Source organism: Tursiops truncatus, chromosome 4 (genome assembly GCF_011762595.2).
Source record: "Tursiops truncatus isolate mTurTru1 chromosome 4, mTurTru1.mat.Y, whole genome shotgun sequence".
NCBI lineage: Eukaryota > Metazoa > Chordata > Mammalia > Artiodactyla > Delphinidae > Tursiops > Tursiops truncatus.
Window position 1 is genome coordinate 62,300,308 of NC_047037.1, and position 26,984 is coordinate 62,327,291.

At 38.6% G+C, this 26,984-nt stretch overlaps 1 protein-coding gene across 5 annotated transcripts in view; it reads left to right on the plus strand.

Moving 5' to 3' along the window:
* Positions 1–286: 286 nt before the first annotated feature.
* SENP2 (SUMO specific peptidase 2) overlaps positions 287–26,984 on the plus strand; it is a 40,925-nt gene continuing 14,227 nt past the window's right edge. For 2 of the 5 annotated variants that reach the window (XR_012331412.1, XM_033855597.2), the window contains exons 1-14: positions 289–507; positions 2,708–2,763; positions 6,239–6,372; positions 7,026–7,092; positions 8,974–9,064; positions 12,309–12,477; positions 14,585–14,688; positions 16,376–16,470; positions 17,050–17,101; positions 19,970–20,033; positions 21,805–21,981; positions 23,737–23,868; positions 25,309–25,512; positions 26,508–26,587. Coding sequence is in view for 4 of the 5 variants with exons in the window: in XM_033855597.2 (XP_033711488.2) it covers positions 407–507; positions 2,708–2,763; positions 6,239–6,372; positions 7,026–7,092; positions 8,974–9,064; positions 12,309–12,477; positions 14,585–14,688; positions 16,376–16,470; positions 17,050–17,101; positions 19,970–20,033; positions 21,805–21,981; positions 23,737–23,868; positions 25,309–25,512; positions 26,508–26,587 (1,526 nt within the window). In the remaining variant the exon portion in view is untranslated. Of the gene's footprint in view, positions 508–2,707; positions 2,764–4,686; positions 4,882–6,238; positions 6,373–7,025; positions 7,093–8,973; positions 9,065–12,308; positions 12,478–14,584; positions 14,689–16,375; positions 16,471–17,049; positions 17,102–19,969; positions 20,034–21,804; positions 21,982–23,736; positions 23,869–25,308; positions 25,513–26,507; positions 26,588–26,984 lie in introns of those variants that run through there. The other 3 variants (XM_073803979.1, XM_073803981.1, XM_073803980.1) reach the window with 3 other exon arrangements.

A 26,984-nucleotide genomic window follows, 5' to 3' on the forward strand; every position in this document is an offset into this window, starting at 1 on the left:
TCACGTGCGGCCCGAGAGCCTTGTCCCGCGGGCAGTCTCAGGACTGGCTCCGCCGAAGAGAAAACCCCGCCCACAGCCCTTGCGATCTCGTTAGCGATTGGGCCGGGACCATCCCGCGGGCATTCTGGTTGCTAGGCTCGGGAGGTGGGGACCTAGGTTGCGCCTGCGCAGGTTGAGGGCGAAGATGCTTTCCGGTCGGGCGGGAGGAGGTGACGTGAGAAGCGGTGGCAAGCGGAGGCGTCCTGTAGCTCAGGTGACGTTGTATCTGTGGGCCCTAGGACTGCGTCACAAGTCGGCGACTGAGCTTTGGCGTTGGTGGCCGAGGCAGCGAAGGCGGCAGCGGCGGCGACAGCTCTGGGGTTTGCGTCTCGGGGTGTGTCGGCCGCCGCTGCTGCTTGGGCCTGGTATGTACAAATGGCTGGTTAGAATTCTCGGCACCATTTTCCGTTTCTGTGATCGGCCGGTGCCTCCTGCCCGGGCCCTCCTGAAGAGGCGGCGCTCGAACAGGTGAGAGGAGAGGGGCCCGAGCGCCGGCCTGGCTGTTCCCCTCCCCCACCCCGGGCTCGGCCGGCATAGCGCTGATCCGGGCCTGGCAGGCAGGCCGCGCTCGGCAGAAACAGGTAGCTGGGCGGAGGCGGTAGAGGTGCGTGTCGCGGATGCCCTGGTGACGTAGTAGCTCCTCCGCGCTGTGCAGATGCGAATCCAGATAATGGAAGGAGCTACTGGTCGGTGATGGTTAGGATCTCTCTTGTCAGAGTCCAGGCTGGTTGCTGTCAACAAATGGGGCTGTATCATATTTTGCTGCTCTTAGGTTGAAAACTGAAAATTGAAGGAATACTGTCTTTGTGTGGCTCCTGTTTACAAGGCACACTCCCAAGTGTCATCTGTGCGCAATAAGTGCAGTTAAGTGAGACTCACAGCTTGCCCAGAGCCCTTTCGATTACACTTACTGTTCTCTTAGCACCAAGAGACAGCAGCTGTCTTGTTTTGAAACAACTGTCCAACTGTGTGTGTGTGTATGTGTGTGTGTGTGTGTGTGTTTTGCTGGGGAGGGAGAGTGATTCTGTGCTTTAGAATTAGTGTATGAGAAAAAAAAAGTAGGTACTTCATTCCTTTAAAAAGATCACTAGTCTGTACTCTAAAATTCAGTTAAAATTTTTGGGAAACTAAAAGTTGTTCTCAGCATTTACCTGTTGGTTTGTCCCATTTCATAGTGTCTACCCCCTTCCCTAAGAATTAATCTATAGAATAAAGTACCATACCAATTCTATACATAACCTCCCAACTTTTCACAGCTTTTTTTTTTTTTTTTGCGGTACGCGGGCCTCTCACCGTTGTGGCCTCTCCCGTTGCGGAGCACAGGCTCCGGACGCGCAGGCTCAGCGGCCATGGCTCACGGGCCCAGCCGCTCCGCGGCATGTGGGATCTTCCCGGACCAGGGCACGAACCCGCGTCCCCTGCATCGGCAGGCGGACTCTCAACCACTGCGCCACCAGGGAAGCCCAACCTCCCAACTTTTAATGATCAAGTGTTAATTTCATTTTTTTTATTAAGCCTCAAGATCATTGGAGGATGGTTTCTTGGAGCTTGAGAAAACAAGATGATTACTTAATGTATGAGTCTGAGAATTCAGATCATTGATGAATTGGCTGTGAGCTAAATTCCATCATGTGTTCCAGAGAGGGCAAGGTTTTAACGTATTCTTTCTACCTTTCTGTAGGGTTGATATAAGGATCATTTGACAACAAGTTGTAAAGTACCTAGAATGATGCTTAGGGTATATAAGGGTAGTGTTTGTATATTCTGACCCAAGGGCCTTGTGCAGAGGCTGGTGTGTGATAGGCACTTGGTACATATTTATTGAATAAGGAAATGTGAATTTCCTCTCCCCTGTCCTTTATTTTTACTGCGAATCTCTGCTGGTCAGGGAAATAGTGGCTTGTAGGTCAAACTCCTGGTCTTTACCACATCCTTTATCTAAAACAACTCTTTTAAATGTAAGCCATTTTTCAGTCCAGATGAAGATAGGAAGTCTTGTTGGGATGTTTAAAGTTATGAACTGAATGGTATTCTCCTGGGATTTATTCTGTTCATTTTTTTTGTAAATATGATCATTCATAATCATCTTTAGAAGGATGATTATATCATGAACTTTTAACATTCTTGAGGTATAGGTCCAAAAATTTCCTGAATTTCCAAATTCTTTGTTATCACTGTAATATAGTTTCCATGATAAAAATGAGGTTAAATATAACACCTTTTTCTGGCTGAGAACTATCTTTTGGGGCTTCTTGTATTGTCTACTTCTATCTGAAGTAGAAAGTGACTTTTTTTGGGGAGGGTGTCATCTTGCAAAAGGATATTATTTGTTCTTAAATCATTTCTGGCGAGAAAAGGAATAGCATGGTCCTAAGCTTTTACCTATATTCATTTACTAGTTAAGTGATTTCTGACCAGTTTCCTGTTTGTACTTTAGCCAGACTACAGATTATTATATAATAGGGAGTTTTGGATCTCATATAGTTGAAACCATAGTGTTACATCCTCAAATGATAAAGGCCTACTTATAGCATAAACGTTAGTTGGATCTCATTTTATGACAAAGTGAATGGAAGGAGGTGTGTTGCACGAACAGTAAGCCTACTTGTAGGAGTGCATATGTGTGTATATGAATATATGCATATATATCTCTTTTCTCTTTTTTCAGCACTCTGCTTTCTACAGTGGACACTGATGAAATACCAGCCAAAAGACCGAGATTAGGTATTAAATATTAATTTTAAAAGTTAGTTTTTTAAATAAGAAAAGTTTATGTGTGGACAAAATTCAAAAGATAAAAAGTACATACAGTGAAAAGTAAGTCTCTTTCCTGTCCCTCTTCTACTCAGTTATCTTCACTAGAGGTAACCAGTGTTAGCAGAGACGTAAGTATCTTTCCAGATAAATAAGCCTGTATGTTGAAAGTGCATTTCACATTTTCAAATCTTCCTATAAAGAAAAGGTGCTTTTTAAATTTGGGGGAGAAAACACTGTAAAAACTACTTCAAACTGAGTCGTCTAGTTCAGATAGCTGAGTGAACCACTGTAATCTGTTGCCTCAAATTGTTTACTTCCCTATATCTGAAGGGCTAGGCATTGCTTGGTAGAAAAGAATAAAACTAGATTAGAGTAAAGGGAAAAGGCACAGTGGAATACTATAGTAATATTTTCCTCTTTCTCAAAAATGCATGTGAATTTGAATCTACCTCCGGATGAGGTAGAGTGGACATGTCTGTGTTAAGACTTCATTTAAATCCAATGAGTGCTTATTGAGCCTGTCTTACTGTTGAGCAATGTGTTCTGTTCCACGGGAAATACAAAAATGAGTATGACAGGGTCTCTGTTTTTAAGGACCTTAAAGTTGTAGGGGGTGTATGATTATATAGTGGGGGGTTTTAAGACAAGTACTTAAATAATACTAATGTCTATGAGGATATAAGTGATATAAGAAAGGTAGTAACAAAATACTGTCCAATTTTCTTCTGGTTAAGAGTCTCAGTAGGGCTTCCCTGGTGGCGCAGTGGTTGGGGGTCTGCCTGCCGATGCAGGGGACACGGGTTCGCGACCCGGTCCGGGAGGATCCTGCATGCCGCGGAGTGGCTGGGCCCGTGAGCCGTGGCCACTGAGCCTGCGTGTCTGGAGCCTGTGCTCCGCAACGGGAGAGGCCGCAGCAGTGAGAGGCCCGCGTACCACACACACACACAAAAGAGTCTCAGTAAATATTTGATGAAGGATCTAATATGTGAAATGAGTCTTGAAGGATAGATAGGGTATCGACAGAGAGCAATAGGAAGGAAAAGCATTCTAGGCAGAGGGAACAGTATGGGAAATTGTGTAATTCAGGAAATAGCAAATAGAACTTAGTGAAAAAGTTGACCAAAGAGAGAGTTCAAAATACAGAGGGACTTTGAATGCCAGGAATTTATACTGAATTCATTAGGACAGTATTTCCCAAAACACAGGATAGATACCAATTCAAGAAATAAATGATTTTAGGAGATACAACATTCATAGCATTAAGTATCATCTGAATTATGTTATAAACTAAAAATGTTGTATCCTTTTCAGTTATTTTAAATTTCTGATTATTTTAAGCAGAAAACATGTTGATTTAATGCTAGTATGTATTTAAAACTTGTCTAATACATGCTAATCTTCCCTTTTTTAACAGGCCCAGCTAGAACTTAATATTGTTGTTTTCATTTCTTCATAAGGCAAATAAGGTTGCTTTACATCAACAGTAGTAATATAAAGTTACCTTTCACAAATACATTTGTTTAGCAAAAAAAAGTGAGTCAATTTTATAGAAAAATATAAATAAACAGCTGTATGTGGTTAAAAACAGAAAGCAAAAAACTTTGATGGTGGTATTAGAGAAGGTTCCTGAAATAATTCTGGTATGTTAAGGTTCTCTCCGTCCATGATTTCCATGAAATATATATTAAGATTTTCTGACTAGAAACTATAGAAGGGAACCTAAGCCAAGGGGGAAGCAGTGGGTAGCAGAGATAATACTTCTGGTAGAGTTTGTAGAGGTCTCTAGCAGTGCTGGCCAATAGAACTCTCTGAGATGATGGCTATTGAGCACCTGAAGTGGGGCTGTGCAATTGAGGAACTGAATTTAATTTTAATTAAATTTAAACTTAGGTAACTACCTGTGGATACTGGCTCCTATATTGGACAGTATGAGTCTGTTGGCTGCTTTGGAGACAAAAAAAGGAAGAGTGAAAAGAAGAAGCAGCTTAGAATTGCAGACTCATGATCTTACAGATGAAAGGGATCTGAAGCGATCTACTTAGTCTCAGCAAAATAAGATGGTCTTATCTTCATTTTACAGATGAGGTGGGCCTTCCTGCCTGCTTTTTTCTTTTAATCAATGAGCTCTTTTGACATAATTTTGGGGCATACTCAGATTTTGACAAAACTTATGGGAAAATAAATATCACAATACTTTTTGTGCGCACTTATGTTATTACGCATTTATGTTATTACGAGTACTTCCTGCCGTTTGGAGTCTGGATGCCAATCTGGATGATAAGCACCAATCCCTAAAGTTCTTTTTCTCCCATTTATAGCACAGTAGAATGTAAGTGATATCCCTCAACATTATTAGAGGGATAACCTGGAATTCTCTCCAGTTCCTAAAATGAGAAACAAGGCATTTGCAAATTTTGGTACTTCTAACTATAGTGACAGATTACTTCAAATTGGATTCTGCTTTACGCATCTTGCACATCTTTCTTGTTGTTTAAGTTATTCCCCTATCTTCCTGGAAAGTATTTTATATCTTATATGTTCTAGAGTGCTTGATGTTTAAAAGCCACCATTGCACTTTCAGGGTATTTTTCTCTAAAGCAGAATATGGTTAAGATGATGACCCTTTTATCTCAAACTAGTGCTTTAGAAAACCTTAATTAGGAAATAGAAAGGAAATTGTAGAAAACAAATCAGCAGTGTAGGAAGTGAGAAGTGCGTAGTGTGATAAAAGGAGGAAGTGGGGAAAGCATTGAAATCTACCCCTCCCCCTTATTTATTTGCTTACTTATTTTGTAATCTTTATTTTTGGTGGCAGGGAGGGGTGAGTCTGAGATCTTCCAACACATCTTCTCTAGTAGAGGCATAGCTTTGTTTCCTCCTTAGACGTTTAGGAGCCACATATCTTATACTTCACTAACTTCCATCCTGGATATAGCCAAGGTAGTAAGTAGTTGTTTAGGACAGCTATATTGTTAACCTGCCTGAGAAGTAAGGACAAACCAGTGAGTAAATGGTAATGCTTCCTAGAATTCTGCCATACCTAGTAACTATATGTTCCAGGTTGTCTAAGTTATGCCCTTATGTCTCTGGAAAAGATTTATTTTACAGTATATATTTTGGGGAACTCATTGCTTAAAAGCTGTCATTTCAGGACTTTTTTTTGTGAATCAGTATGTGATTTGCTAAAAGGATGGTTTCATGCTTTTGTAACCTCCTAGATATTTTACTAAAAAAAAACCCTAAAATGCTAATGCTGGAGTTACAGTTATTCAGATATGAGAAAAATTATTTTTACAGGTACCTTTTTCTCTCAATGGTTGAAGATAGGACTTCTAATAAAAATTGAGAGAGGCCTTTTCTAAGATATAATTTTTTTTTTTTTTTTTTGCTAAAAGTTTAAGTACTCTATATATGTATATGTAATCTATATTACACTTCCTAGGTTGCTTTATTCACCAAGTGAAAAACAGTCTCTACAATGCTGCCAGCTTATTTGGATTCCCATTCCAGCTGACCACAAAGCCCATGGTGACTTCTGCTTGTAATGGAACACGGAATGTTGTCCCTTCAGGAGAGGTCAGTGGGGATAAGGCTTCACTGGGGCTACTGGTCTTTGTACTTAACCATTAAAGTTAAATTTTAGAAATATTCTCTTTTTAGGAATTAATATGTAGAATGACTTCTTTCCGAAATGTTCATATCTTAATTAGCCTTGATATAGAGATCAAAAAAATGAAAGATTAAGAAATTGCACATTTAAAAAATATTTATAAGGAGCCTAATTACTAATACAGTTGACCTCTGAACAATGCTTGGGTTATGGGCCCCAACTCTCCACACAGTCAAAAACTCACGTAGTTGGCCCTCCAGATCCTTGGTTCTGCATATCTGAGGTTCTGCATCTGTGGATTCCCAACCAGTAATCATGTAGTACACTAGTATTTACTGTTGAAAAAAATCCGCATTTAATTGGATCCACAGAGGTCAGACCCTTGTTGTTCAAGAGTCAACTCTACATCTGGTTTTCTTGTTTAAGTATGTGTGAAGAATCTGGAATTGTTACTTTTTACATCATTTTGTGAGTTTTCACAAATTAAACCTTTGGTCTTATTGATGAAGTTTCTTCTGTGAGGTAACTAAATCATCACCAATAGAGTGATTTTTTTTTCATATTAAGACTTATTTAAATTCTAAGAGTGAATACAGAGATGATTCTTTTTGATTTTAAGGTATTTTCGAACTCTTCATCTTCTGAACTGACAGATTCCGGATCCTGGAACAACATGCTGAAACTGGGTGAGGTGGTCAAGAACATTTCTGCTTCCCTACCTCCTCCTGCCTGTGTTCTCTGAGTTTTGGGAATGTGAAAGGAAAACACTGATTTGGCTTCAGATGAGAACACAGATATATTCTCCCTACCATTCTAAAAAGCAAATAGCTTTCCTTTAGTATTGTCTTTGAATTTACTGTTACGTTTCCTGTTTGCTTTATCAGTGTCTTTAATGTGACTTAGATCAGGGTTTATTTATTAAAAAGAAAAAAAAAAAAGTGTTACCTGAGAGCTTACTCTGTCAGACACTGTGCTAAGTTATCAGGAATAACAAAATAATAAAACCTTTAGTAGCAAAATAACAAAACAAAATAATAGAATAATAAAACCTTTAATAACAAAATAGCAAAATAACAACATAATAAAATAACAAACTCATAAAACCCTGCCTTTGAGGGACATCATCTGATGGGGGAGCAACCTTAGGTTCCCAGTTCTCATGGTTTTGTGGATTAGGAACCTCTATATCATCCTTAGACCCCGAAATTGAATTGTAATTATTATATATACTATATAAAATGCTCTGGTGGGGAAAAATAGGAAGAAGCCAGAGTCCTGAAAATGATTGTGATCTCTGCCACACAGATAAGCTTGTAAAGTTTGAGAGGAAGGGGGAAAAAGAGCTTTTAGAGAAGTTGTGGGTTCAGAAAATTGACATATAGAGAGGATGGTAGATTTATCTTGTGCCTGAAGTACCAGCACTATATTTCTGTGGGTTTGTGTAGCCTAGTCAGAGAAGCATGGGTATTCCTAGGGCAGATTTCTTATATAAAGAAATCCACAATCTCAAATCGGAAATGCTTGGAGATATGTTTGGGAATTCCACATTTTTTAGTTGTTTATTGAATATTATTTAAAAAACCCCAACAGGATTGAACATTGATTCAAGTCAGGTTTTACAAACAAATGAATGCAGGTCAGTTCATGTTTTGCTGCTACTGACTTAAGAAAAAACTTTGAGCTTTAGACCTCTTTGCATTTTGGAGTCCTCAGGGACTCCAAACCCCTGTAGTAGCTCCAGCAGATAATGTGGCTGACGAAAATTTTGTTACCCTTTTTTGAGGTATAGTAACCATCTCACAGGTAGGTATTAGAAGCTTCCAGGGAAATGTAGTAACAAAGCAGATTTTCATTTAAAAATACTTCTGTTTTCTTGAGAAGAAGAAACAGTTTGAAAAATTTACTCAATTTGATTAGATTACAGAGTTTATAATCATTGAGTTCTTCATGCCTTTTGTTGGCCCCAGCAAGCAAAACTAGTAAAGCTTTCCTGTGAATTGTTACTACTTACCTGAGAGCAAAGACAGACTAAGCTTTTCCTTTAACTTTTACAAAATGTGTGCTAGAAAGTAATAGAATTTGAAAAAATAAGATATTTAGTTCTACAGTATAGACTGCTCACAGATTTTCTTTTTTTTTAATTTAATTTATTTGTGGCTGCGTTGGGTCTTTGTTGCTGCAAGCAGGCTTTCTCTAGTTGCGGCGAGTGGGGGCTATTCTTTGTTGTGCTGTGTGGGCTTCTCATTTTGGTGGCTGTTCTTGTTGCAGAGCATGGGCTCTAGGTGCGTGGGCTTCAGTAGTTGTGGCATGAGGCCTCAGTAGTTGTGGCTCACGGGCTCTAGAGCGTAGGCTCTGTAGTTGTGGCACACGGGCTTAGCTGCTCCACAGCATGTGGGATCTTCCCGGACCAGGGCTCCAACCTGTGTCCCCTCCATTGGCAGATGGATTCTTAACCACTGTGCCACCAGGGAAGTCCAGATTTTCTTTTCTAATGCAGACTGTTCACAGGTTTTTTTGTGTGTGTTTTTTGTTTTTCTTTTACAATTACAAATGGTTTTCAAAAATAGGTAATAAATCTCCTAATGGAATAAGTGACTATCCAAAGATCAGAGTGACAGTAACTCGAGATCAGCCACGCAGAGTCCTGCCTTCCTTTGGGTAAGTGTTAAGTTCTGCCTTTCTGTAAATGGAAACTTAGTAATTTTTAGGTCCTCACTCTTGCTAGGCATTCTTACTTTTATTCTATTATGTAATCTTGTTAAGTAACTACTCTGAGGTTAGTAACTTGCCAAATATCATACAGCTGGTGAGAGACGTACTCAAGTGTGTGTTACTTTTTCTATCATATGCCTATATATCATATGCCTATATAATCTGATTTTGAAAACCTTTAATTTTTAAAATTATTTTTAATTTTTATTTTTTTGGCCTCACCATGTGGCTTGCGGGATCTTAGTTCCCCGACCAGGGGTTGAACCCAGGCCCTCGACAGTGAAAGCACTGGACCGCCAGGGAATGCCCTTTAAAACCTTTTAAAAAAGAATTGTCACTCACTTCTAAACTTTTTTTTGAAGTATAATATGCATTCAGAACAGTGCAGAAATCATGTATATAATGAACTGTTATTATTTTATTAGTAATTTTCTTCTCTCTGTGTTCCCACTTTCTGGAACTTCTGTTGCTTGGATATTGGACCCTATGGATTGATCTAATTTAATTTTTGTATATATTCTCTTTTGTTTTTGTCCTTACCCTTTTTTTAAAAAATTCTTCTACCACTGAGATAAACATATATGTATACTTTTGTGGGTTTTTTTGGCTTCATAGTTTTTAAGTTGTAAGCATCCTCCCACTTCCTATTCCCCATGGCTTTTTCTTTCTCCAACCATCGAATTCTTATTATAGAGATACAATATCTTTTCTTATCTCTCTAAAGCTGTTAATTATTTTAAAATTTCTTCTCCTCCTTGCTTTGTCTGCTTCCTTTGAGTTACTCTTCCCCCTTCGGTTTATTTTGGTTTTATCTTTCTTATGAGTTCTTATTCAAATACCTGGTAATCCTTGGCTGTCCACTCATGTTTGAAAATGAGACACTAACTATAAAAAGTAAGGCTCCCTGGAGGTGGCTAAATGGCTGATTGTAGGATTAGGAGAGATAAAGTAAAAAATGATTGTGGAACGTCCTGTGCCACCAATTAAAGGAGCCCTAAAAACCTGGGGACATTATCAACATGACACAGGAGGAAACTTGAAGGGGCTTTCACTGGCCAGTTGGGGACAATTTAAGCATCAGATGAATAAAGACAAGAATACACATGTTAATAAATAAATACATAGTGTGGGAGGAAAAGGTCTTTATAGTAGAATGCCAGCTAGTAAGTGTAGAAGGAATGATGGAATTAGAAAATCACCATCTTTTAACTGTCTCAGTAATAACTGATATATACAGGAATTGTCAGTTGAGCTAAAACTAGTAAGTAAAAGTTTGATGAAGTATGGAATATTTACATAAACTCAGAATTTTTCCCCACAAATGACTTACTAATTATAAAGGGAAAAATAGTAACTTCAGAGTGGAGAAACCTGCCTGACGCCACCTTAACCAAAGGATCAAAGTTTAAATCACCCAGAGTGGGCAAACTCACATCCTGGCCTCCAGATACATTGCACTGAACAGGACATCATCACCTAATGTAGTATTTCTGAAAAGATCAATAATCTGAATGTAATTATGAGAAAACTGGTTAAGCTGAAACTAAGGTTAATTCTACAATCAGGCTTATACTCTTCATTTTACTCTTCATTCATACTCCTCTTTAACCTGTGATTATTTAGAAGGGTAGAATTATATTGTTTAATTTCCAGATACTTGGGGGTTTCCAGATATCTTTCTGTTACTGATTTCTAGTTTAATTTCATTATGGTCAGAGAATATACTTAGTACGATTTCAGTCCTTTTAAATTTGTTAACATTTGTTTATGTCCTAGAATATATTCAGTCTGGATATTCCATGTTCGTTGAAAAGAATGTGTATTCTGCTATTGTTGGGTGGAGTGTTCTGTAAATATCTTATTAATAGTTTGCTGATAATGTTTTACAGATCTTATTGATTTTCTGTCTACTTTTTTATTGATTGATGAGTATAGAGTGTTGATGTTTCCTACTGTAATTGTGGACTTGACTATTTCTCTCATCCAGTTATGTCAGTTTTTGCTTCATGTACAGTATTTTGAAACTCTGTAGGTGAATACATTTGACCTAGATTCACCAGTTGTTATCATTTTTCCAGTTTGCTTCATCATTCTCTGTTATATGTACATAATATTTTTTTCTGAATCATTTGAGAGTAAGTCTTAGACTCATGCCCCTTTAATCATAAGTACTTGAGTGTGTTTATTTCTCAGAATGAGGACATTCACTTACATAATCACAGATTACCAAAATCAGAAAATTTAACATTGATATAGTACTATTATATAATCTTATTTAAATTTCTCTATTATAGAGATTCTTTTTTTCTGGCCCACAATTCAGGGCAGGATCATGTATTACATTTAATTTTCATGTCTCTTTGATCTCCTTTAATCTGGAACAACGCCTCAGCCTCTCTTTGTCTGTAATAGCATGAATATTTTTAAAGAGTACAAAGCATTGCTTTTGTAGAATCCCTTAATTTTGTCTGATGTTTACTCATGATTTATTTTAGATTATGCAAATTTTTTGGTAAAAATACTGCATATGTGATGTGTCCTTTCTTAAACCTCACATCAAGAGAGGTATGATGTCAGTTTGTTCCATTATCGGTAATGGCAAGAGAGGCAGGCTCTATCAACCAGCAACAGTGACTAGGTGAGGGCTTCATGGCTTCGCATTCTTTAGCATTTATTAATTTAGTATTCATTAATTTAGTATTCAGCAGATACTGATTGAGTGCCTTTTGGCTTAGATCATGTACCAGGAAACGGTGGTGGAACGATGAAATCTCTGTTTTCATGGACTTTAAAGTTTAGTGTGGGATGCAGTCCCACAGTGGCACCAATAATTAATCAATCACACCAATAGTTAATTTCAATGGTGCCAAATGACTAAAGGAAAAGTGTAGTACCAGAGGAGGGTATGTTGTGTAATAGCGAGCTAAGCCAGGGTTGGAGTTGGAAAATTGGGCATGAGGAAAAAGGCAAAGGCTTTCATGTGGAAGCCCTGGTGACTGGGAATAGACATTCCATAGCAGAATTCTGGGGTGCCCTCTGCTCTAGAGATCTAATTTTTGTGAATGGTGGTTGTCTGATTTGCCAGGAGCAAGCTTAACCTGAGACAGCTTAATCACAGGATTGTCTGGAGCTTAAATTCCAGCAATTGAAGCCGTTTGGGAATAACTTTTTCTTTTTTTTTTCCTCTCAGTTTTACTTTGAGCTCAGAAGCCTATAATAGAAGACCAGGTGGCCGTCGTCATAGCAAAGGCAATCTGGAGAGTTCCTTAACGTGGAAGCCTCAGGAACAGGTTGTAACAGAGATGATTTCTGAAGAGGGTGGCAAGGGTCTGAGGCGTCCCCGTTGTACTGTGGAGGAGGTAAGCCCTTTTAGCCTGATCTCTTTTAAAAGCAATTTTAGGAATTTGGGTGGGGTGGGGATAAATAGTATATGTTCTGTGGTACAAAATACAAAAGGTATAAATGGGTGTACAGGGACTGTAAATTTCCCGTCTCCCTTCTATATCTGGCCCCTATTTGACTCCAATGCTTATATGTATTCTTCTGTATATATGTAGTCAATTTTCAGGTAAAGGAAAGAAAAAGGAATCATATTAGGAAAAGGTACAATTATAGATTCTTTCTCTTTGGGTGCCTGAATTATTCTAACTTGTTTCTTGTATAAGCTGTAATAACTGTGACTAAGTAAGGGAAGTAAATGGTGTACATGTCTGCTTTTTCCTTCCATTTTTAGGGCACCTAGCATGATGTCTTCATCAACAATCTTCCCTTCCCTCTTGAAGTCTTCACTTATTCCAGGAGAATTTAGAACTATTCCTGTCTCTGGCATTTCCCCCGGACCATCACCTATTGCAATTTGCTAGATGGTTTTCTGAGCCACTTGGCTTAGTTCATCAAAGAAATGTTTATTTGGGTCCCAGGTGCTCTGCCAGTTTTCAGCAATTCAGAATTGAATAAAATATGGTCCCTGTTCTCTAGGAGCTTATACATTAATTGTTGTAATCAGCAAGCAAGTAGGCAGAGAAAGGAATGGACTGCAGCCCTGGAGGGGATTTTAAGCAGAGGTATTAAAGTAGGCTTCAGTACCTCCTAGATAAGAAATAAGGGATGGGACTGAGCAGATATGTATGGGGTATACACAGGCCATATTCTAGAAACATTAGAAGGTAGTATTAGCAAGGACATACTTACTGGTTAAGTGTGATATAAGGTTAGATGGAAGAGCCTGAGTCCCAGATTTCAATCTTGGATAAATATGTGTCACTGACCAGGATACCCTATGTGTTTAGGGGAAGGTGATGACTTCAGTTATGTACATTGTTTAAAGTGCCTGTGAAACACGCAAGAAGACCTGTCCTGTAGACTTTTGGATATATGGGAGTTTTGAGAAGAAGGCAAGCTTAGGGACACATTGCTGAATCTTCTGCATATTGGTGTTAGATAAATCAAGGGAGCTGAAGAGATTATTCAGGGAGAGTATGTACTGTGAGAAAAGATAATGGGCAGAACCATCGACATTTACAGTGAGGCAGAAGAAATAATCTTCAGTGGAGACTGAGAAGATACGAAGAAGTTAGGAGAGGGGCTTCCCTGGTGGTCCAGTAGTAAAGAATCCGCCTTCCAATGCAGGGGATGCAGGTTCGATCCCTGGTTGGGGAACTAAGAACCCACATCCTGCGGGGCAACTAAACCCATGCACCACAACTACTGAGCTTTTGCGCCTCAATGGGAGCACCTGTGTGCTACAAACTACAGAGTCCACGCGCCCTGGAGCCCACACGCCAGGGCTAGAGAGAAGCTTGCGTGCCGCAACAAAAGATCCCATGTGCCTCATCAAAGATCTCGCGTGCCACAACTAAGATCCGACACAGCTAAAAAAATAAAGAAAATAAATAAATATTAAAAAAAAAAAAGAAATCAGGAAAGTGTATTGTCCAGGAAGGCAAGGCGAGGTTAGCAGGGTGAGATGCTGGAGAGAGAGGTCAATTGACAGAAGAGCTGAAAATGTGTCCATTGGATCTGGCCATAGAGGGTCGTTAGTGACTTTGGTAAGACCAGTTCTGTTTCGGAAGCTGAATGTTCTGAATATGCAAGTGGATTATTTCTGCTGAGTTTTTTGTGGTTTACCCAGTTTCACTGTCAAAAACTCAGATGCTATCAAGGTCTAGCAGATAATGTAAATGAGTGAAATGGGCTGGAGTGAATAGGTGACCAAAGGGAATAAATAGTCTTACATAGCTCCAGATTGTTGATACAGTGTTTCAAAAGAGACCAGATGTTACTGGATTTTTCTTTTTAATTTATAAAGTTGGTAATTAAAGGAATTAAAAGAACACTAAAATACAAAAACACTGTGCTGGCGAATGAAACACATCTATGAGCTGCATTTGACCTCTTAGTCTTTGTTTATGATTTAATTATAGGTTTGATGTGCTGGTAGTTATCTAAATGCTTTCTTTTATTTAGGGTGTTCAAAAAGAGGAGAGAGAGAAATACCGAAGGTTATTGGAGCGACTTAAAGAAGGTGGTCATGGAAACACTGTTCCTCCTGTTACTTCAACTCATCATAGGTAAAGATGCGTTACCAAGATCAATGCTTTGCCAGACATCTTTTTCCTTATTTTTGGAGAAGGGATTGGTGGGAAGGGCTTTGTTGAAAAAAGAGATTAATATTGAGAGAGTGAGCCCTGTAATTTGTCTGTACTGATGGATTATATAGAACAGTGGTTTTACAAAATACAATTTTCTGTTAGCTTTTGTTCAAGTGAACTCTTACATAAAACTCTGACACAGAAAAGTGGATTCACTGGTTGAAGTCAGGTTCCCAGGGAGCAGAGAGTTTTTTCAACCTCCCCAACACAAGTTTCTCATGACCTCTGTCTTCCTCTCTTTTTCCCCCTCATCTCCCCCGCTCTTCCCTCCCTTCATCTCCTCCCACCCAGCCCCCACCCCCACCCCTGCCACGTACACATAGTCTCTGAGGCGTCCTAGTGGATGCATCTTAGCACAGTCGGAAATCTTCCACTCTAGAGACAAGATTAAACTCATCCCAGGTCATAAGAAGTTTTCCTTACAAGACTGCTTGGTAATTAACTGTGCTGAGTTGACCAAACAGATGAGAATGGCAGAAGGAATTGATGTCTGGGCTTTTATTTCCCTGTAAACAAGGGGACAAAAAATATGTGAGCTCAGGTTTGAGGTCTACTTGATAATTCTAACAAGCGGTGTGAGAATACACAGAGGGGAGTCCCAGAAATTATGTAACAGTAAGTTGAAGGTGAAGAAGTCACGAGACTATCTAGCTTGTTGAATGCAGAAATAACAAGAATTTTAACTTTGGGAATTTTCACTTTGGTTGTGAACTTTAAAAAGAAATTCAGGGACTTCCCTGGTGGCGTAGTGGTTAAGAATCTGCCTGCCAATGCAGGGAACATGGGTTCAAGCCCTGGTCCGGGAAGATCCCACATGCCGTGGAGCAACTAAGCCCGTGCGCCACAACTACTGAGCCTGTGCTCTAGAGTCCGTGAGCCACAACTACTGAGCCCTTGTGCCACAACTACTGAAGCCCGCGTGCCTAGAGCCTGTGCTCCGCAACAAGAGAAGCCACCGCAATGAGAAGCCCGTGCACTGCATTGAAGAGTAGCCCCTGCTCACTGCAACTAGAGAAAGCCCACGCCCAGCAACGAAAACCAAACACAGCCAAAAAATAGATAAAGAAATTTATTTAAAAAGAAATTCAGTTTAGTCAATCAGAATGTTCATATTTTTTTCCATTTTGACTAGCCACTGTTGGAAGCAGCAGTATACTTCATGAACTATTGGTTTTGTCATGTCAGCAAAATCCTCAAACTATTTTGCTTATTATGTTTTTTTGGTTGTTGTTCTTTTTCTTCTTATGTTCTTTTAATGTGTTGTTTTGGGATCCATTTCAGTATATCGTTTAAAATTTTTCATCTTTTAACTTGGGTGTTATCATGCTGAGATTTTTTCAGTCAAGGTGGTGCTGGGGATCGAGAACATCCACTTTTATAATGGAGAAACTGGAGGTTAGGTAACTTGGCTGGAATATTAGAATCAGGATTAGACTCCTTTTATCCTAGTCCCAGATGATGCTATGTTGCACCCTTTCTCTTGTAATTTGACGTTTCTGGGTTATCAATAACTCCTGTTTGGAGAAGCTTACCAGAAAGAGATAATGAATACTTATAATAGATTTTCCTTTTGTATCTGATCTTCTTCACTTTTTGTGTTTCTAAGTTCTCAAAGAAGTCAGATGGACACATTAAAGACCAAAGGCTGGGGGCAAGAGCAAAGTCATGGAGTCAGAACAACTCAGTTTGTTCCAAAACAATGTGAGTTCCCAGATTTAGCTCTATCTTAATAGTCTTAATATATTGAACTTAGTTCAAGTGCATATAAAATTGAAAAATGACATACTAGTAAAAGATGGTGTACCAAACTTTAAAACATTATCAGACCCCAGGGCATTGATGGGATACTACCAGTACCAGTAGTTTATTAAAAATGCTATTTCAAAATAAAGCCAATTTATAAAATACCTCTTGATTATTATTCCTAGCTTCTATATCGTAGTGTATATTTTGTGAGCCTAAAATTAATTTCTTTGTATTCCTTATATTAATTTCCTTGTATTTCTCCACTTGCTGTTCACTAAATGACACTAAATGATAGCTTACCAGATGAGCAGATATTAGTCAGTTTACACTAAAGATAATACTTAAAGGAGAAAGAGATTTATGCGTTTTTAAGCAAATTAATTTGTATGGAGGCTAATGTCTTTGGAACCCATTTTAGCATTTCAGTGTAAATTAATATCTTGATACTTTGGAAACCATAAATTGAAATTCCAGCTATATGATTGATTAATAAAGGAAATGCTTTTTTTTCTTTTTTTTTTATCATCCTCACAGATAGAGTTGTTGAAACAAGGGGACCTCTATGTTCAGTGAGAAGTGAAAAGAGGTACATGGTTCAGTTTATTCTAAGTTTTCTTTGACATATTATTTTCTTTCTTTTTTTTAACATCTTTATTGGGGTATAATTGCTTTACTATGGTGTGTTAGTTTCTGCTTTATAACAAAGTGAATCAGTTATACATATACATATGCTCCCATATCTCTTCCCTCTTGCGTCTCCCTCCCTCCCACCCTCCCTATCCCACCCCTCCGGGCGGTCACAAAGCACCAAGCTGATCTCCCTGTGCTATGCGGCTGCTTCCCACTAGCTATCTACCTTACATTTGGTAGTGTATATATGTCCATGCCTCTCTCTCGCTTTGTCACAGCTCACCCTTCCCCTCCCCATATCCTCAAGTCCGTTCTCTAGTAGGTCTGTGTCTTTATTCCTGTCTTACCCCTAGGTTCTTCATGACATTTCTTTTTTCTTTTTTTTTTTCTTTTTTTTTTTTAACATCTTTATTGGGGTACAATTGCTTCACAATGGTGTGTTAGTTTCTGCTTTATAACAAAGTGAATCAGTCATACATAAACATATGTTCCCATATGTCTTCCCTGTTGCGTCTCCCTCCCTCCCACCCTCCCCATCCCACCCCTCCAGGCTGTCACAAAGCACCGAGCCAATATCCCTGTGCCATGCGGCTGCTTCCCACTAGCTATCTACCTTACTGCGTTTGTTACTATGTATATGCCCATGACTCTCTCTCGCCCTGTCACAGCTCACCCTTCCCCCTCCCCATAACCTCAAGTCCGTTCTCTAAGAGGTCTGCGTCTTTATTCCTGCTTTACCCCTAGGTTCTTCATGACATTTTTTTCTTAAATTACATATATATGTGTTAGCATACGGTATTTGTCTCTCTCTTTCTGACTTACTTCACTCTGTATGACAGACTCTAGGTCTATCCACCTCATTACAAATAGCTCAATTTCGTTTCTTTTTATGGCTGAGTAATATTCCATTGTATATATGTGCCACATCTTTATCCATTCATCTGATGATGGACACTTAGGTTGTTTCCACCTCCGGGCTATTGTAAATAGAGCTGCAATGAACATTTTGGTACATGACTCTTTTTGAATTTTGGTTTTCTCGGTATATGCCCAGTAGTGGGTTTGCTGGGTCATATGGTAGTTCTATTTGTAGTTTTTTAAGGAACCTCCATACTGTTCTCCACAGTGGCTGTACCAATTCACATTCCCACCAGCAGTGCAAGAGTGTTCCCTTTTCTCCACACCCTCTCCAGCATTGTTTCTAGATTTTTTGATGATGGCCATTCTGATTGGTGTGAGATGATATCTCATTGTAGTTTTGATTTGCATTTCTCTAATGATTAATGATGTTGAGCATTCTTTCATGTGTTTGTTGGCAGTCTGTATATCTTCTTTGGAGAAATGTCTATTTAGGTCTTCTGCCCATTTTTGGATTGGGTTGTTTGTTTTTTTGTTATTGAGCTGCATGAGCTGCTTGTAAATTTTGGAAATAAATCCTTTGTCAGTTGCTTCATTTGCAAATATTTTCTCCCATTCTGAGGGTTGTCTTTTGGTCTTGTTTATGGTTTCCTTTGCTGTGCAAAAGCTTTTAAGTTTCATTAGGTCCCATTTGTTTATTTTTGTTTTTATTTCTATTTCTCTAGGAGGTGGGTCAAAAAGGATCTTGCTGTGATTTATGTCATAGAGTGTTCTGCCTGTGTTTTCCTCTAAGAGTTTGATAGTGTCTGGCCTTACATTTAGGTCTTTAATCCATTTTGAGCTTATTTTTGTGTACGGTGTTAGGGAGTGATCTAATCTCATACTTTTATATGTACCTGTCCAGTTTCCCCAGCACCACTTATTGAAGAGGCTGTCCTTTCTCCACCGTACATTCCTGCCTCCTTTATCAAAGATGAGGTGACCATATGTGCGTGGGTTTATCTCTGGGCTTTCTATCCTGTTCCATTGATCTTTCTGTTTTTGTGCCAGTACCATACTGTCTTGATTACTGTAGCTTTGTAGTATAGTCTGAAGTCAGGGAGCCTGATTCCTCCAGCTCCATTTTTCGTACTCAGGATTGCTTTGGCTATTCGGGGTCTTTTGTGTTTCCATACAAATTGTGAAATTTTTTGTTCTAGTTCTGTGAAAAATGCCAGTGGTAGTTTGATAGGGATTGCATTGAATCTGTAGATTGCTTTGGGTAGTAGAGTCATTTTCACAATGTTGATTATTCCAATCCAAGAACATGGTATATCTCTCCATCTATTGACATATTATAAACTATATTTATGAGTAACCATGTCTGAGGAATTGTGAACTCTTCTCAGCTCTGGTAGCTGGTCAGCATATGTGGGTACATAGGTAGCTCTTGTGTCAGATGTCCACCCTAGCTTGGGAGGGTGCCCTTCTCCCCTAGGCATTAGAGGTTGGGAGGCATAGGTACTGCTTAGATAAGAGCGTGGGTGTAGTGGGCATCTCTGGTGGTCAGCATCTCTAGTATATGAACAGTGAAGGCAGTTCTGTGTGCCTTAGGATTTTGGATGTTGGTTCATTTATAGTAGAGTTTGGTAAACTATGGCCCATGGACCAAATCTGGTCCACCTGCCTGTTTTTGTAAGTAAAGTTTTATTGGACACAGTCATACTCATTCATTTACATACTACTTTTGGCCACTTTTAAAGTACAATGCAAGTTGAGAAGATGTGACAAAAACCATAAGACCTGCAAAGCTAAGATATTTACTATCTGATCCTTTTTAGAAAAATTTTGCTAACCTTTGGTTTAGAGGACTATATAAACTCAAGGCAATATTTGTTTACAATTATTAAATCTTCTTTCTGAAACTAGTTTAATATGTATCAGATTACAGTCATCCAGTCTGTAATCTCTCACTTTTTTTCCTCAGGTGTTCAAAGGGGAAACTTTCTGATACAGAGAAGACACTTGGAATCAGACTAGAAAATGAAGGTGTAAGTAGAAACCCTAGTTAAATTTTATGTCTTTTACTCTTTCACCTGACTTATGTTAAAATTTTGGGCCCATGAAAAATAAGATACGATATACGTTACTTTGATTTCTAATTCCGTTGTTTTCTTTGAAGAAGCAGCAGGCATTGAGGATACACACCTTTGGCTTTCTTCTGAGTTGCAAGATTTTTATCTCTGTGCTATCGCGACCTTTGTAAGAGAGACTAACTTGCCTCCATCCCAACCCTTATCTGTGTTGCCTGGCTTCTTTTGGAGAATTTTTTAAAACCATACATCTTTAGGGAAAATGGTTGTTCGGCACTTTTCAGATTCAAGATTTCATATTTATTTGAAAATATTACCAATCTTCTGCTTAATTGGATTTTACATTTTCTATATAAGTATCAGAATAAGAAGTGTCCCAGTGATCTCCATAGCAATACCAACATTTTAAGTAATAGTGGCAAAGTGTTTACTAAGCACTCCACATCCAAAAGAATTATATTCCTAAACTAAATGCAAACTTGAAGTTTTAGATTATTTCATATTTTAGGTAATAGAAATACCAAAGTTTAGGGAACTGCTTTGTGTTAAGTATCAGTCTGATCAAGATTCTCTTTTCCCATTTGATATCTTCATAAGAACTAGTCTTAAGGCTAAGTCATAGTCTTAAGTCATGATCTTAAGTCCTAAGTCTTAGATTGTTCCCTTCTCTAATGTATTTGTTACCTGGCTAAAGACTACATCCTGCTTCTATCCTTGCTGAACCTGAAGGCATTGCGATCTGGGACCATGTGGAAGGGCCAGCAGCTACTGGTTTCCTAGGACCAGTATACCTGGCAGTTAGCTAGAGTAAAGAGCACTGGCTACGTGTGTTGAGAGTGTAGCTCTAGTCCAATGCTCTATTTCTTTCTTTTTTTTTTGGTACGCGGGCCTCTCATTGTTGTGGCCTCTCCCGTTGCGGAGCACAGGCTCCGGACACGCAGGCTCAGCAGCCATGGCTCATGGGCCCAGCCGCTCCGCGGCATGTGGGATCTTCCCGGACCGGGGCACGAACCCATGTCCCCTGCATCGGCAGGCGGACTCTCAACCACTGCTCCACCAGGGAAGCCCCCAATGCTCTATTTCTAAATAAATTTCCTAATTTTAGATAAATTTGCCTACCAGATGACTTAAGTTCAGTATTAACAGTTATGTAGAGTCATGATAAGGAAAGATTCTTATTAGAGTTTCTGGGATGCTGGCAAAATTCTGTTTATTGACCTGAATGGTGGTTACATAGGTGTTAATATTACAAAAATTAAGTGGCACATTAATGTTTTGTGCATTTTTCTATAATATATAATTACTTTTTTAAAAGGATGAAGTAGAACAAGTTTACTTGGTATAAGGATAGAAGTGGTTTATTTTGAGTGGTGGGATTATGGGTCATATTTTTTGCTTTTTTAAAGCTTTTCAAAATGTCTTTTAACTATATTATTTTTAATTGAAATAAGAAAACTGAAAATACTTTTCTTGCTACCTCCAGGGAAAACAAATGTTCTGCTTCATGGTTTATAACTGAGGTGTCCTGTTGTGAGCCTTAGGTCTTGAACCATTTTTGTTCCTTCTTCCAGGGACAGGCAGATATGCTTAATCTACTTTACTCATTTGGGGATTTACTAATTCTCTTTTCTTTCAAGATAATGGTGCTGTTTTATATTTCATGTGTTACGTATGTTTATACGTGCAAGTATCAAACATGTCAGTAGAATATGGGAACTTTTTTGATCAGAGGAGGGGACTCCAGCTGGAACCTGACTTATCTGAAGAAGTGTCAGCCCGACTGCGCCTGGGCAGTGGAAGCAATGGCTTACTCAGGAGGAAGATGTCAATACTTGAGACAAAAGAAAAAAATTGCTCAAGCAAAGAGAGGGATAAAAGGACAGATGATCTTCTTGAACTTACAGAGGTATTGTTTCTTGTTTCTTGTGTTGATCAGAATAAGGGGCATGTTTTTAAATAACCTCAGTTATTTAAGACTTGAGTGAATGTTTTGTTTTCAAGAGTTTCTCCAGGCTAGGGAATGTATGTATGAAGGAAATCATGCCCAAGGGCTGGTCAGTCACTGGCTACACTGATCATTAGTGATCTGTGAAAGTGGCCTAAGGAATTAGATTAATTTCAGCAAATGTGAGTAGACAGGATTGTCACATATCTTGGAATATAATGGGTTCTTTGTAGATTCTTTTTCTAAACTTAAAATATTTTGAGTTACACTGTATGGGTTTGACATTAGGAAGGAGTTCATTGCAGTTCTTTTTTTTTTTTAAACATTTAATTTTATTTGTTTATTTTTGGCCAAGATGCATGGCCTGTGGGATCCCAGTTCCCCAACCAGGGATCGAACCCAGGCCCAGGCAGTGAAAGCACCAAGTCCCAACCACTGGACTGCCAGGGAACTCCCCTTCATTGAGGTTTTTGTTAAGCGATTATGGTTCACTAAAATGTCCCTTTCAATGATTACTGTATTTGAAACGTTTCTGTAAGTAAAAACTTATAGAAAACAAGGAAATGAAGGTAGTTAAAAATTCTCATTTTAAAGGTGAGCCCACATCTTGACTCCTCCATTGTTGTGGTAGTCAGTCCTATTCAGTGAATATTTATTGAGCACTTACTATATGTTGGACATGCAGGTGGAGAGAGAGAGATCCATAAAATTACAAAATTGTGTTTAGTGGGGGGGAGCAGTATTGAAAATATTTGGATGAAATAACTTCTATTTGGTTTATAGATTCAGGCTTATAGCTTAAATATGCATTTCTCTTTGTAATTCTTCAGAATGATGCCATCTATTCAATAAGGTCTCAGTTGCTAGACTGCTGCCTAGTTTTCTAGTTTCTGCTTACTCTCTTCATGTCAAAAGTAGATAGAATGATCTCTTTGATTCCTAATTTTATTACTTTGATGTTTTAAAATAAAAGTTCAGGAGGTAGATAAGGAAAGTATGAAAATGCTTTTATAGTATTGTGAAAGGAGCAAAGGCTAAGGAGTGAGACACTCCGGTGTTCAAATCTTGGCTCTGCCTTTTAATCATTATATGACTTTGACCATGTAACCAAAATTCTCTGAGCTTTACCTCTTCTATAAAATGGTGATAATACTTTCCCCACAAGCAGGGATTAATGGTGTGCTTCAAGCATCTGGTACATGTTTGGCTCATGTATCCCACATGGTAGTGGGATAATTGAGAGTATACTTTAAATATTATTATCAAATTATTGTTTTCAGAAGTTAATAATTGAACTAGCATTTTTTATAACCATTAGTAGTAAGATTGCTTTGTGCTCCTAAATTGAAATTCTTTCCTACTTCAATTTAGTAGGTCTTTGATGATCTGTTTTTCTTAAGGGTCAGGTATTACAGAGATGAAAAGCTTTTTTTTTTTTTTGCGGTACGTGGGCCTCTCACTGTTGCAGCCCCTCCTGTCGCGGAGCACAGGCCCCGGACGCGCAGGTGCAGTGGCCATGGCCCACGGGCCCAGCTGCTCCGTGGCATGTGGGATCTTCCCGGACCGGGGCACGAACCCGTGTCCCCTGAATCGGCAGGCGGACTCCCAACCACTGCACCACCAGGGAAGCCCTGAAAAGCTTTTTTCAATCTCAGACTTTCAGTATCTGATAGTGGTTCCATATTAAAGTAGCAACCTCTGGACTTTGTAATTCAGGACATGGAAAAGGAAATCAGTAATGCTCTAGGCCATGGCCCACAGGATGAGATCCTAAGTAGTGCTTTCAAATTACGAATCACTCGAGGAGATATCCAGACCTTGAAGAACTATCACTGGCTCAATGATGAAGTAAGTTGTCTTTTTTTCCCCCTTTGACTATCATTATGCTTAGTCATTTTCTGTCTGTAACCATAGTGGTTTCTACACAATTAAAAGGGGCTGGTAAAGCAGCTTTAGTTTCTCTAAAACAAAAACATCTTAAACCTTAAAAACATGATTAATTCTGATTGTTTGCTGCCTTTAATTAGCAATGTTTCCCTCTTCTGCATTTGTGCTTTGTTTCATCCACCACTTACTAGCCTTAAGTGAGATTTTTATAAATCCTGGGTGCAAGTGATAAATGGAAGGAAGCAAGCGATACTTTATTTTAGATGAATTCTTATAGGAGCCAGTTTATTTTTTCAATAATAAAGGAATATATTGATCACTGTATGTACACTATGTGATTTTTTTCTTTATTTCATTTGAGTGATAACTGTAAAATTTGTCCAATTGTCATCTTGTATCCTTATGTATTTAGCTAAAGGTAGCTCTTGGTTCTTGCCAATTTCCCAGTTGGTTCTTTACCCAGCTGCTCAGCCCCTGCATTTTCTCCCTTTGCCTTCCTTCCTCCCCGCTATGACTAGTGACATATAAACACATTCTTGTAAAATTAGCATGTTTCTGTTTCACATTATAAATGTAATATGTTTATTATAGAAAATTTAGAAAATACAGGAAAAGTGAAGGAAAAACATTATCGTTTGAAAGTGGCACAACTCAAAAGTAAACAAAATACTAATGTTTTGGTGTATTTCCTTCCATTTAATTTTTTTTAATTGAGGTGTAATTTATATATAGTAAAATTCACTTCCAGTTAATATTTTTGCATATTTTGTGTGTGATATAGTTACATATACATTTTCATTGTTGCAGACTTTCTCCTTGAGTTCTTTCTCTTGTCTCTCTTACTCACATGCCTCAAAAGTACAGTCTCATTCCTTCTTAATCCCTCCCATTTTGCACTGATCATTTTTTTTTAATACATTTATTTTATTTATTTTATTTTTGGCTGCTTTGGGTCTTTGTTGCTGCGTGCGGGCTTTCTCTAGTTGCGGTGAGCGGGGGCTACTCTTTGTTGCGGTGTGCTGGCTTCTCACTGCGGTGGCTTCTCTTGTTGCGGAGCACGGGCTCTAGGTTCGTGGGCTTCAGTAGTTGTGGCATGCAGGCTCAGTAGTTGTGGCACACAGGCTTATTTGCTCTGCGGCTTATGGGATCTTCCCGGACCAGGGATCGAACCGTGTCCCCTGCATTGGCAGGTGGATTCTTAACCACTGCGCCACCAGGGAAGTCCCTGCACTGATCATTTTTTGTTTTCCATCTTCTGTCATAGACAGCCCTTTTATCCCCTTCCTTAGTGCCTTCCCTTCCCTCAGCTTATTTTCTAATTCATCCTAATTGAGTTAGGTAGAAATCTAGTTTTGATAATATACTTGCCATATTCTAACATTTACTCTCTTGATATTACAGGTCATTAATTTTTACATGAATCTCCTGGTGGAAAGAAATAAAAAACAAGGGTATCCAGCACTTTATGCATTCAGTACTTTCTTCTATCCAAAATTAAAGTCTGGGGGTTACCAAGCAGTGAAAAGATGGACCAAAGGGGTCAATCTCTTTGAACAGGAACTTATTCTGGTGCCTATTCATCGGAAGGTACATTGGAGCCTGGTGGTAAGTCGAGAGGTTTAATTGTTGGAGTTTGGATAATGACTGTTTTGTTAAATGCAGGCATAGTAACCACCGCTGTAAAGCAAATATCGCAATAAAGAGAGTGACATCAATTTCTTGGTTTCCCAGTGCATATAAAAGTTATGTTTACACTACACTGTAGTCTATTAAGTCTGCAATAACACTATATCTAAAAAACAATCTACATACCTTAATTAAAAAATACTTATTGCTAAATACTTTTTATGCTAACCATCATCTGAGCCTTCAGTGAGCTGTAATCTTTTCACAATAGCATCAACGGTCACTGATCACAGATCACCATAACAAGTATATTAATAATGAAAAAGTTTGAAATGTTGTGAAGAATTACCAAGATATGACACACAGACATGAAGTGAGCAAACACTGTTAGAAAAATGACGCTGATAGACTTGCTTAATGCAGGGTTGCCACAGACCTTCAATTTGTGAAAAATACAGTGTCTGCAAAGCACAATAAAATGAAGTGTGCTGGTAATGAAGGCGACTCTTCTGTCTAGTGAGAGTCCTGTAGTATATGTTAAAGGCATACTCTGCAGAGTCCCTTCTTAGTTCTTGAGTTGAACGACTTAGAAAGCTACAAGACAGTCTGTAGTGGAGGAGCTTTGATTTTTAATAGGAATTTTAATACATGTGGGTTATTTTATTACTTTTGTTTACGAGATGAAAACGGGTTTATTGTAGTAAAGGTATAAAGAAAAAGGCAAAAAAAAAGTTTCATCACTCTGAGAGGACCACTAATGTTTTAAGGAATAAGTTTCTATGCCTTTCTCTAGGAATAGAAAAATATAATTTTATAGACATGGAGCTCATATCATCTGTGATGTTTTATGAAAAATGTGTCTTAGAAATCCATTCATGTTGGTACATATATTTTTTTAAATGCTTATCTTTTTAGAAATAAAATTCTCATTTTTTTTGATGGTTGTTTCTGGATGTTGCATTTTTCCATTATAGGTGATAGACCTAAGAAAAAAGTGTCTTAAATATCTGGATTCTATGGGACAAAAGGGCCACAGGATCTGTGAGATTCTCCTGTAAGTAAAGGCTTAAAAACTTCAGTGTTGCCTCAGTGTGCCCTTTGTTAAGTGGTCTTTCTTTCCATCCTCTGGTGGATGGTAGTCTAATGTGTAGTGAGAGCTCTCTTCCTAGTTGTTCACAACTTGACCTGAATCCATCTTTTTGTCTAAAAATAACCCCAAAATCTGATCTTAACTGAGAAATCTTATTTAATAGCATCACTGAAAACAAGTTTGTCATATGTCATAATGTAAAATATATTCGATGAGAATCCCGTGATTTGAATTAGATTTCTCTGGGATTGATACATTAGTTCTCTGAATTCTTAAGCCCACTCACTGATGTCTCTGTGCTTTCCATGATGGTTTGGTTCATCTCATAGAACCTGGAGGTAATTTTTAAGTTAAAACATGG